Raw genomic sequence first — 13,862 nt, 5'->3', positions numbered from 1 at the left:
TGAAGCCTGTCCTTGGTCTCTGATTGTAAAGAAATGACTGATTGATTTGCCTTCTATGCGGAGTCCTTGGTTCAGGGTGAAGTGAATGAGGCGGAGGACATATGGGGGTTGAATTACTCATGAAAAAATTGGCCTTATGGTGCTTTATATGACGGAAGGCCAATCTCCAAGGCCGAGTGATAGCATACTCATCCTAAACCATGGGGATCTGGAGGAGCTGTTGACTCTGCCAGACGCTGCATTCTGAATAAATTCTGGCTCCTGTCACCACAGACGGCACAATGACACAAGGCCGGACCGTGGTGGCACGCGGGAGTGCAGGAACCAGAGGAGGAGAGGGGACATGTGTTATTTGTTTTGGAGGCCTGAACTACTTTAAGTGGTCGGTATTAATTTAGGGAGGCTGTATTAGCTGGAGGGGTCTGGTCTGGGTTTTGTATTATTTTAGAAGGTTTGGTCTGGGGTCTGTATTAGTTTAGGAGGTCTGGTCTAAGGTCTGTATTAGTTAAAGGGGTCTGGTCTGGGGTCTGTGTTAGTTTAGGGGGTCTGGGGTCTGTATTAGGTTAGGGGTTCTGGTCTGGGGTCTGTATGGGTTTAGGGGCTCTGTATAAGTTTAAGGGGGTCTGTTCAGGGTTCTGTATTAGTTTAGGGTTCTAGTCTGTGGTCTGTATTAGTTTAGGGATTCTGGTCAAGGTTCTGCATTAGTTTAGGGGTCTGGTCTAGAATCTGTATTAGTTTAGGGGTCTGGTCTGAGGCCTTTATTATTTTTTAGGCGATCTGGTCAACGTTCTGTATTAGCTTAGGGGTCTGGTCTGTGTTCTATATTAGTTTACGGAGTCTAATCTAGTTTAAGGGGTCTGGTCTGGGCATTGTGAGAACTGTGCAGATGTGGGGTGCAGATGATTTGAAGGTCACCGGTGATTGTGGCAGGGGTTTACGGTGCGGCACATTATTATTACTAGGGGATGTAATGTGATTTTTTTGTGGCGCACAGCAGTTTCCGGTCAGAAGAGTCTCTGAAGGTTTATATTTAGCCCTCACTTCTCCAGGTTCATGGCTGCAGCGTCGTACAGGCAGCGATTTCTACTGTTTACTCAGATATCAGATACCCAGGGCTGATGTCAGAGCAAGGCGATATGGGGGCATGGAGATGTCAGGGGCAGGGGGACGTCGGGGGCAGGGGGGTCGTCGGGGGCAGGGGGACGTCGGGGGCAGGGGGACGTCGGGGGTAGGGGGACGTCGGGGCAGGGAGGTCGTCGGAGGCAGGGGGGACGTCGGGGGCAGGGGAAGTCGGGGGCAGGAGGACGTCGGGGGCAGGGGGACGTCGGGGGGCAGGGGGACGTCAGGGGCAGGGGGACGTCAGGAGCAGGGGGACGTCAGGGGCATGGAGACGTCAGGGACAGTGAGGCGTCGGGCATGTAAACGTCAGGGGCAATGAGACGTCAAGAGCAAGGGGACGTCAGGGGCAAGGAGACGCCAGGTGCAGGGGGATGCCAGGTGCAGGGGGACGCCAGGTGCAGGGGGACGCCAGGTGCAGGGGGACGTCAGGGACAGGGGGACGTCAGGGGCAGGGGGACGTCGGGTGCAGGGGGATGTCAGGGGCATGGATTTGTTAGGGACATGGATTTGTTAGGGTATAGATTCGTCAGGAGCAGGGGGACACCAGGTGCAGGGGGACGTCAGGGGCAGGGGGACGTCAGGGGCATGGATTTGTTAGGGTATAGATTCGTCAGGAGCAGGGGGACACCAGGTGCAGGGGGACGTCAGGGGCAGGGGGACGTCAGGGGCAGGGGGACGTCAGGGGCAGGGGGACGTCAGGGGCATGGAGACGTCAGGGGCATGGAGACGTCAGGGGCATGGAGACGTCAGGGGCATGGAGACGTCAGGGGCATGGAGACGTCAGGGGTAGGGGGACGTCAGGGGCAAGGAGACGTCAGGGGCAGGGGGACGTCAGGGGGACGTCAAGGGCTGAGGCACATCAAGGGCAGGGAGATGTCAATCTGTTCAGTAGAATTCTTTAATCCTGCCCTAAAGTCATAAATGGGTTATGTATTCAGGGTATAAGAAGAATTACACAGTCTAGTGTAAACACTGCTGCCTTTCACTGCACAGTTTAGTATAAATGCTGCTGCCAGTCACTGCACAGCTTAATGTAACAGCTGCCACCGATCGCTGCACAGTCTACTGTGAACAATGGAAACCTGACAGTATATTGTTAATTTTTACTACCGGTCACTGCACAGTCTAGTGTAAATGCTGCTGCCGATCAGTCCACAGTCTAGTGTAAATGCTGCTGCCGATCAGTCCACAGTCTAGTGTAAATGCTGCTGCCGATCAGTCCACAGTCTAGTGTAAATGCTGCTGCCGATCAGTCCACAATCTAGTGTAAATGCTGCTGCCAGTCACTGCACGGTCCGGTGTAAATGCTGCTGCCAGTCACCGCACGGTCCGGTGTAAACACTGCCTCCAGTCGCAGGTACATGGTCGCTGTTCATAGTGGTCACAGGATTCTTTGATTTCGTGGAATTTTGGGCAGCTCAATTCAAGGGTCACATCAATTACCAAAATTATGGGAAATTTTCCTGAATTTGATCCCATATATTAATAACATTTTGTGCTGTTTTGCAGGTGGGAACGCACTTTGGATACTTCCCAAAGGATCTCGTAGATGTTAAACAAACTTACCAAAACGAAGAGCTGGAGCTGCCGACAGATGTAAGCTTTTGTGCGTCTCTCCTTGAATTATTAATTGGCAGAAAGCGGGAGAATTAGTATATTGGGGTGGGGGATTTATAGAAACAATACAAAGGATATATGGAGTATTTACACATAGCAACCAATCTGATCCCAGCTCAACCAAAATGAATCACATATTCTGTAAAATTCAATGTTCGAATAGATGAAAGACACGAATTAGCATAATACATTGCAATACTTAAGCACTGCAGTGTATGAAAGGTTTAGAAATAATTATTTCTTTATTTTATAGCATAATTATTATTTATTCTTCTTTTAGGAAACAGATTTTGTTTGTTCTGAAGATGGAAGGGATAAATTTGATAGTTACGATGTTGGTGAACTTTTAAAGAAACAAAAAGGAAGCACAACGGGTAGTGAACCATTACTAGGAGGATCACCTTCCCCAGAGACGGAAACGCCGCCTGTGGAAACATCATCTTCAGTCTCTGATTCACCTTCAGAAGAACCATCTGGTGCAGAGGTTAAAGCTTCAGAAGAAGAGCTCAAGAGAGGGGAAGGTGAACGTTCTTCTTCGAAGTCTGGAGGAACCTCGGAAGAGTCTGGAAAAACATCAGATATTGAGGCTCAGTCAAATGATCCTTCCGACTCAAAACTTGAAAAACCAAATAAAGACAAACCTGGGGTAAAATTAGAAACTATAACTGAGGATCCTTCTACATCAAAAGCAAAAACAGTACCTGAAGATTTGTCTCCATCGGAGCCTGCAGAATCTGCTTTATCATCTTTAGGATCTCAAACACCATCCGAAGATCCATCAACGCCAGAGTCTAAAGAAAAATCAGAAGAAAACGAAAAATTACCAGATGAGCCTTCAGAGTCTAAAACGGCTGCTTCCGATTCTGTATCAGAATCCATAGACATGCCCATTTCTGAACCTGAAGAAAAAAATGAACAAGCCCCCAAAAGCCCGGAAGGCAAAATTAAGAAGAGCAAGCAGATAGGCACAGATCCAACGGAGAGTGTTAATTTCCCAAAGGATGAAGATGTACATGGTCACATTGTAAATAAAAACTCCAAAAAATCTCAGGAAGAAAACGCAAAAAGCAAATCACAAGTGCCAGATAGTGAAAAAGCCAAAAATGACAGTATTTCTCAGGGACAAGCCAATGAATCTGAAGAACAGGATAAAAACTTTAATTCATATACCCTTATAGATGAGGAACTGGCTCAGAAACTGAAGACCAAAATTGGCTCAACAGGAGATGCTATTGTATCCAATGATGAGGAGACCAGAAGTGTTACAACGGATGAGAAATATCTTGATGAGGAAGACAATCCAGAATATAAATTCTATGAAGCAGAATCCGAGGAGATCCTTTCAGAAGAGCTCAAGGAACCACCTTTGTTGTCTTTCGAAGAATCTGATATGAAGTCATTTGATCAGGCGACTTTTGAAAATGAATCTACCTCTAGCACCCCAACGGAGGCAAAAACAACACCTCCTGAGGAGGAGGTGAAGGTCTCTGTAGATGTAGGTCAAACAACACCACTAAAGCAAGAAAACAACATAGTGACCACATGGGGAGACACCTTTTTCGCCATTGTTAGTGGTGGGGAACACACACGGGACGTCACTGATCAAGATGGAACAGATTCTGAGGAAGAGGAGGATGAAGAACCATTTGAAGACTTGGAAGACGACAACAACTTGTACTTACTTGGTATGGAGAAAAACAATATGAGGCATGAAACCTCCGAGCCACCTTTTGATGATGATCTATTTATTTTAGAAGAAGAACAGGCTGAGGAAACGTTGTCCACTGTTGAGGGTGATCAAACTTTGGAAACTAAACCAAAGATCAATATTACTTCTAACAGTTCATCTGAAAATGCAATTAATTTGTCCTCCAGTGATGAAACTCCATCTGCCAAAAGTGACATTGATTTGGAATCGGTAACAAAAGAACCAGAAATTCTGGATCAAAGAGGTAATGCAGATCTGGAAGAAACAAAAGAACAAGGAGTTCTGGATCAAGATGGCAATGTAGATCTGGAAGGCACAAGAGAGACAGAAGTTCTGGATCAAGCTGCTAATGTAGATCTGGAAGAAACAAAAGAATCTGAAAATCTGGATCAAGCTGCTAATGTAGATCTGGAAGAAACCAAAGAAACCCAAATTGGGCAACAAAAACATGAAACCAGTTCAGAAGATATCCAGTTACAATCTAAAGATAAGAATGAGTCTACTGAGGAAAAGACCAAGTCTGTGGAGGATGCGGAGTCTCCAGGCACAGAAACCGACCATAAAGATCCAAGAAAAGGTCTTAAAGAAAACAAAGAGACAAATGTGGTGGACACTGATAGTCTAGATCAGGCAGCTACAGAAGATAATGAAGCTATGAATCAGAAACTTCCATTATCTGATGAGTCCAAGCTCGAAAAACCCGAAACCAATATAGACCAAACTGGAGAATTAAAATCAAATGAAAGTGACCCAGAGGCCATAAATAAACCTGATTTGAAAGTTCCCGAATCTATAATTGATAATGTTTTAGTTGAACTCTCAAAAGAAAAGCAAGATACACAGCTGCCAATTTCAGAACCAAAAGCAAAGGAAAAAAAAGAGGAAAGATCTGATAAAGAGGAGGACTCTACAGCTAAAGCACAAGTAGATGATAAAGCTGTTGAGGGTCATGAAGGCAACTCAAACAAAGTGGGTGATGGGTCAGCAAAAGATGAAGAAAATACTGAAAATGTAGAGCTTCCAGAAGGTTTAGCCAACACAGAACCAGAACCATCAAAGTCAGACCATTCCGATAGGACTAATAAAGAAGACACTACGCAATCAGATCATCAAGTTGATCTAGAAAAAGAGGTCCATCAAGGAGAGACGACCTTGTCAGATGTTAATGGAGAAGACACTGATGAGGAAAATGAGGCTGGACTGTTAGAAGATGAAAATGCTGTTAATGCCACACGATCACGATCTAGAAATCTGGAATCTCACGACGATACTGGTGACAATCTCAAGACATCGGTTTCTAACCTCACAGCGTCTGGAGAAGCTGCATCTGAGAATAAAGAAGGCACAGAAGATACTCAAGCTTCCATTGTAGAAAACATTGAGAATGAAAAGAACACTGTGCCAGAACCAAATCAAGAGGAAGTGGTGACAAAAGAAGTCAGTGATGGTGAAGAAAGCATCAAAGTTGACGACAATCTGAACACAGTTGAAGAAACTCAACAGGAGGCACAAGTAGAAGAGGAGAAACCACCCAAGGAAGACATTCTTCAGGAAACAGACTCTGCCAGTGATAAGAGCGTCAATATAGAAGACCTTGAAAGTCCTACTGACAAATTCGATGATGACTCCATGCCTTCAGATGCACAGGAGGAGGAGTCTTATGTTGATGGCATTACCGCTTTGTCTATCATGAGGGAGAATCTGGATGAATCCCGCATTTTACTGTTCATCAAGTACCTCGGCCTTGACAATCTCATGAGACTGGAAGCCATGTTTCAAGACATGAACTCAGAGTTAAAAGTCGCACGTAAAGATAATGTACGTCTGGATCATATCGACAAAGCTCTGGACCAGATCTTAGAGGCGTCTGAAAGCAATATACTTGACTTTGTTGAGAGTGTCTTGGACTCCAGAGAAGCCAACAATGAAGAGATCGTTGCCACCGAAAAAGAAATGTTTGACGAGGAATCAAGTTTGCTGGATGACATCCAGGAGATCTCGTATAGACTCAGACAGAAGCATTCAACTTTAAGTGAGAGCACTGTGCTTGCTCCAGAAGCCCAGGACCAAGATCTGATGGAAAAAGGTAAGACTATTTTCTTCTATAATACAGGTTAAGGTGCTCTACTAGATCACAAATGTGCTCTATATGGATCTACTTTTTTTTCTATCCATCTACCTAATCTCCACCACAAAAGTTAGAATCCCTTCAGATGCCCATTCCAATAGTAAGTACTTTTGGTAGGAAAAGTTATATCGCCACCTAAGAACTTTTATCGGACCAACAATTCTACACTTATACGTAGCAATATGTGGTCAACTTCAATTGGCCATGATCTGATGAGTAGTCTGATTACTGCACCTTAGAGCCAAAACATTCGCACTAGTGTGGTCCGACATCCACTTTAGTTCTCCATGACCACCGAACATGACAATGTGACCTTTTGCTACTGGCATCCCTGGCGCCTCGTGAAATTATTAGATCTGATGTGACTTGAGGTGTGGGGGGCCTAGTAATCACAAGAGGGCCTTCCGAGTACCTACTGAGGAAGTCCATACTACTTCTAAGTAGTGGCTACAGCGAGGGATATGTATGGCCTCCTGCTGCTTTTCTAGGAAATAATGGCCGAATGCTAGGAGTATCGACTGACCCCCCAGTAAAGCCCTGTTCACATTTTCTTTAATGGCGTATGTTTGAGACATACGTCTAAAAACTCCCTAACTGGTATCACCAGTGGAGACATCTGATGGGTGGCAGCTGTCACCAGTAGCCTTCCATGTATACTGTCATAAATTGTATACACACAATGTAACCTATTCCAAACTTTTCTGGGCCAAACGGAGACAGAAAGGACAATGTTTTGGCCTTTGTTGGGCTAGCAGAGTCCACTTTTGTAATATGAACCCTGTCCAAGAGACATGTTCTTAGAGGTCGGCATAGTCCATGGAGACGGTTATAGACTATTCCCGCTATGTCCAGTTCAGGCCTAATGTGTCCACAAGACCAGCGCTAGAATTTTGGTTGCAGATTATTAATGACTTTTTGGTTGCCTTACTTTTGACAGAAAAGACAGTGGAAGATGTGAAAAGTGAGGAGGACACTCAAGATGCTGAACACAGCTCAGTACCAGAACCACAACCGGATGAGTCTGAAGATCCGAGCACCACAGAGCACCCACCAGAATCAGAGCCACAGATGGAGAAGATCATAGTGCGACCACCAGTAATTGAGCCACAGGTGGAAGAGACCACACTGCAACCACCAGTAATGGAACCAGAGGTGGAGGAAACCACAGTGCAACCACCAGTTATGGAGCCAGAGGTGGAGGAGACCGCAGTGCAACCACCAGTTATGGAGCCAGAGGTGGAGGAGACCACACTGCAACCACCAGTAATGGAACCAGAGGTGGAGGAGACCGCAGTGCAACCACCAGTTATGGAGCCACAGGTGGAGGAGACCACAATCAAACCACCAGTTATAGAGCCACAGATGGAAGAGACCGCAGTGCAACCACCAGTTATGGAGCCACAGGTGGAGGAAACCACAGTGCAACCACCAGAGACTCATAAGGAAGAAGAAGAATTTGTCCCTCCTACTGAAGATCCAGAGGATTCAAGCAAACCTCATCCGGATGTGGAGATATCCCATAATGTGGAGAAACCGGACCCAGGTGAGAGAGCTCTGCTTTTATGTATCACTTGGACATTATTCTGTTTTTATTACTTATGATGTCTGTACATATATAATTATATACAGGAGATACCCAGGTTATACCAGCTGTACATATATAATTATATAGAGGAAATACCCAGGATATACCAGCTGTACATATATAATTATTTACAGGAGATGCCCAGGTTATACCGGCTGTACATATATAATTATATACAGAAGATGCCCAGGTTATACCAGCTGTACATATATAATTATATACAGGAGATGCCCAGGTTATACCGGCTGTACATATATAATTATATACAGGAGATGCCCAGGTTATACCGGCTGTACATATATAATTATATACAGGAGATGCCCAGGTTATACCAGCTGTACATATATAATTATATACAGGAGATGCCCAGGTTATACCAGCTGTACATATAGAATTATATACAGGGAATGCCCGGGTTATACCAGCTGTACATATGTAATTATATACAGGAGATACCCAGGTTATACCAGCTGTGTATATATAATTGTATACAGGAGATACCCAGGTTATACCAGCTGTACATATATAATTATATAGAGGAGATACCCAGGTTATACCAGCTGTACATATATAATTATATACAGGAGATGCCCAGGTTATACCAGCTGTACATATATAATTATATACAGGAGATGCCCAGGTTATACCAGCTGTACATATATAATTATATACAGGAGATGCCCAGGTTATACCAGCTGTACATATATAATTATATACAGGAGATGCCCAGGTTATACCAGCTGTACATATATAATTATATACAGGAGATGCCCAGGTTATACCAGCTGTACATATAGAATTATATACAGGGAATGCCCGGGTTATACCAGCTGTACATATGTAATTATATACAGGAGATACCCAGGTTATACCAGCTGTACATATATAATTATATACAGGAGATGCCCAGGTTATACCAGCTGTACATATATAATTATATACAGGAGATACGCAGGTTATACCAGCTGTACATATATAATTATATACAGGAGATACCCAGGTTATACCAGCTGTGTATATATAATTATATACAGGAGATGCTCAGGTTATACCAGCCGTATATAATTATATACAGGAGATGCCCAGGTTATACCAGCTGTACATATATAATTATATACAGGAAATGCCCAGGTTATACCAGCTTTATATATATAATTATATATAGGAGATGCCCAGGTTATACCGGCTGTGCATATATAATTATATACAGGAGATGTCCAGGATATACCGGCTGTACATATATAATTATATACAGGAGATGCCCAGGTTATACCAGCTGTACATATATAATTATATACAGGAGATGCCCAGGTTATACCAGACGTGTATATATAATTGTATACAGGAGATGTTCAGGTTATACCAGCTGTACATATATAATTATATACAGGAGATGCCCAGGATATACTGACTGTACATATAGAATTATATACAGGAGATGCCCAGGTTAAACCAGCTGTACATATATAATTATATACAGGAGATGCCCAGGTTATACCAGCTGTACATATATAATTATATACAGGAGATGCCCAGGTTATACCGGCTGTACATATATAATTATATACAGGAGATGCCCAGGTTATACCGGCTGTACATATATAATTATATACAGGAGATGCCCAGGTTATACCAGCTGTACATATATAGTTATATACAAGAGATGCCCAGGTTATACCAGCTGAACATATATAATTATATACAGGAGATGCCCAGGTTATACCGGCTGTATATATATAATTATATACAGGAGATGCCCACGTTATACCAGCTGAACATATATAATTTATATACAGGAGATGCCCAGGTTATACCGGCTGTACATATATAATTATACACAGGAGATGCCCATGTTATACCGGCTGTACATATATAATTATATACAGGAGATGCCCAGGTTATACCAGCTGTACATATATAATTATATACAGGCGATGCCCAGGTTATACCAGCTGTACATATATAATTATATACAGGAGATGCCCAGGTTATACCGGCTGTACATATATAATTATATACAGGAGATGCCCAGGTTATACCAGCTGTACATATATAATTATATACAGGAGATGCCCGGGTTATACCGGCTGTACATATATAATTATATACAGGAGATGCCCAGGTTATACCGGCTGTACATATATAATTATATACAGGAGATGCCCAGGTTATACCGGCTGTACATATATAATTATATACAGGAGATGCCCAGGTTATACCAGCTGTACATATCTAATTATATACAGGCGATGCCCAGGTTATACCAGCTGTACATATCTAATTATATACAGGAGATACCCAGGTTATACCAGCTGTGTATATATAATTGTATACAGGAGATAGCCAGGTTATACCAGCTGTACATATATAATTATATAGAGGAGATACCCAGGTTATACCAGCTGTACATATATAATTATATACAGGAGATGCCCAGGTTATACCAGCTGTACATATATAATTATATACAGGAGATGCCCAGGTTATACCAGCTGTACATATCTAATTATATACAGGCGATGCCCAGGTTATACCAGCTGTACATATCTAATTATATACAGGAGATACCCAGGTTATACCAGCTGTGTATATATAATTGTATACAGGAGATAGCCAGGTTATACCAGCTGTACATATATAATTATATAGAGGAGATACCCAGGTTATACCAGCTGTACATATATAATTATATACAGGAGATGCCCAGGTTATACCAGCCGTGTATATATAATTGTATACAGGAGATGTTCAGGTTATACCAGCTGTACATATATAATTATATACAGGAGATGCCCAGGATATACTGACTGTACATATAGAATTATATACAGGAGATGCCCAGGTTATACCAGCTGTACATATATAATTATATACAGGAGATGCCCAGGTTATACCAGCTGTACATATATAATTATATACAGGAGATGCCCAGGTTATACCGGCTGTACATATATAATTATATACAGGAGATGCCCAGGTTATACCAGCTGAACATATATAATTATATACAGGAGATGCCCAGGATATACTGACTGTACATATAGAATTATATACAGGAGATGCCCAGGTTATACCAGCTGTACATATATAATTATATACAGGAGATGCCCAGGTTATACCGGCTGTACATATATAATTATATACAGGAGATGCCCAGGTTATACCAGCTGTACATATATAGTTATATACAAGAGATGCCCAGGTTATACCAGCTGAACATATATAATTATATACAGGAGATGCCCAGGTTATACCGGCTGTATATATATAATTATATACAGGAGATGCCCAGGTTATACCAGCTGTACATATATAATTATATACAGGAGATGCCCAGGTTATACCAGCTGTACATATATAATTATATACAGGCGATGCCCAGGTTATACCAGCTGTACATATATAATTATATACAGGAGATGCCCAGGTTATACCGGCTGTACATATATAATTATATACAGGAGATGCCCAGGTTATACCAGCTGTACATATATAATTATATACAGGAGATGCCCGGGTTATACCGGCTGTACATATATAATTATATACAGGAGATGCCCAGGTTATACCGGCTGTACATATATAATTATATACAGGAGATGCCCAGGTTATACCGGCTGTACATATATAATTATATACAGGAGATGCCCAGGTTATACCAGCTGTACATATCTAATTATATACAGGCGATGCCCAGGTTATACCAGCTGTACATATCTAATTATATACAGGAGATACCCAGGTTATACCAGCTGTGTATATATAATTGTATACAGGAGATAGCCAGGTTATACCAGCTGTACATATATAATTATATAGAGGAGATACCCAGGTTATACCAGCTGTACATATATAATTATATACAGGAGATGCCCAGGTTATACCAGCTGTACATATATAATTATATACAGGAGATGCCCAGGTTATACCAGCTGTACATATATAATTATATACAGGAGATGCCCAGGTTATACCAGCTGTACATATATAATTATATACAGGAGATGCCCAGGTTATACCAGCTGTACATATATAATTATATACAGGAGATGCCCAGGTTATACCAGCTGTACATATAGAATTATATACAGGGAATGCCCGGGTTATACCAGCTGTACATATGTAATTATATACAGGAGATACCCAGGTTATACCAGCTGTGTATATATAATTGTATACAGGAGATACCCAGGTTATACCAGCTGTACATATATATAATTATATACAGGAGATACCCAGGTTATACCAGCTGTGTATATATAATTGTATACAGGAGATACCCAGGTTATACCAGCTGTACATATATATAATTATATACAGGAGATACGCAGGTTATACCAGCTGTACATATATAATTATATACAGGAGATGCCCAGGTTATACCGGCTGTATATATATAATTATATACAGGAGATGCCCAGGTTATACCAGCTGAACATATATAATTTATATACAGGAGATGCCCAGGTTATACCGGCTGTACATATATAATTATACACAGGAGATGCCCATGTTATACCGGCTGTACATATATAATTATATACAGGAGATGCCCAGGTTATACCAGCTGTACATATATAATTATATACAGGCGATGCCCAGGTTATACCAGCTGTACATATATAATTATATACAGGAGATGCCCAGGTTATACCGGCTGTACATATATAATTATATACAGGAGATGCCCAGGTTATACCAGCTGTACATATATAATTATATACAGGAGATGCCCGGGTTATACCGGCTGTACATATATAATTATATACAGGAGATGCCCAGGTTATACCGGCTGTACATATATAATTATATACAGGAGATGCCCAGGTTATACCGGCTGTACATATATAATTATATACAGGAGATGCCCAGGTTATACCAGCTGTACATATCTAATTATATACAGGCGATGCCCAGGTTATACCAGCTGTACATATCTAATTATATACAGGAGATACCCAGGTTATACCAGCTGTGTATATATAATTGTATACAGGAGATAGCCAGGTTATACCAGCTGTACATATATAATTATATAGAGGAGATACCCAGGTTATACCAGCTGTACATATATAATTATATACAGGAGATGCCCAGGTTATACCAGCTGTACATATATAATTATATACAGGAGATGCCCAGGTTATACCAGCTGTACATATATAATTATATACAGGAGATGCCCAGGTTATACCAGCTGTACATATATAATTATATACAGGAGATGCCCAGGTTATACCAGCTGTACATATATAATTATATACAGGAGATGCCCAGGTTATACCAGCTGTACATATATAATTATATACAGGAGATGCCCAGGTTATACCAGCTGTACATATATAATTATATACAGGAGATGCCCAGGTTATACCAGCTGTACATATATAATTATATACAGGAGATGCCCAGGTTATACCGGCTGTACATATATAATTATATACAGGAGATGCCCAGGTTATACCGGCTGTACATATATAATTATATACAGGAGATGCCCAGGTTATACCAGCTGTACATATATAATTATATACAGGAGATGCCCAGGTTATACCAGCTGTACATATATAATTATATACAGGAGATGCCCAGGTTATACCAGCTGTACATATATAATTATATACAGGAGATGCCCAGGTTATACCAGCTGTACATATATAATTATATACAGGAGATGCCCAGGTTATGCCAGCTGTACATATGTT

General features: G+C 41.7%; 1 protein-coding gene across 1 annotated transcript in view; it reads left to right on the top strand.

The window, feature by feature from the left end:
* MIA3 (MIA SH3 domain ER export factor 3) overlaps positions 1–13,862 on the top strand; it is a 198,828-nt gene that overhangs the window by 11,795 nt on the left and 173,171 nt on the right. The window contains exons 3-5 of the mRNA XM_075341433.1: positions 2,629–2,715; positions 3,017–6,530; positions 7,510–8,115. Coding sequence (XP_075197548.1) covers positions 2,629–2,715; positions 3,017–6,530; positions 7,510–8,115 — 4,207 coding nt within the window. The remainder of the gene's footprint in view (positions 1–2,628; positions 2,716–3,016; positions 6,531–7,509; positions 8,116–13,862) is intronic.

This window comes from Anomaloglossus baeobatrachus, chromosome 3, assembly GCF_048569485.1.
Source record: "Anomaloglossus baeobatrachus isolate aAnoBae1 chromosome 3, aAnoBae1.hap1, whole genome shotgun sequence".
In the NCBI taxonomy this organism is placed as follows: Eukaryota; Metazoa; Chordata; class Amphibia; order Anura; family Aromobatidae; genus Anomaloglossus; species Anomaloglossus baeobatrachus.
This window is presented reverse-complemented; position numbering and strand designations above follow the sequence as displayed.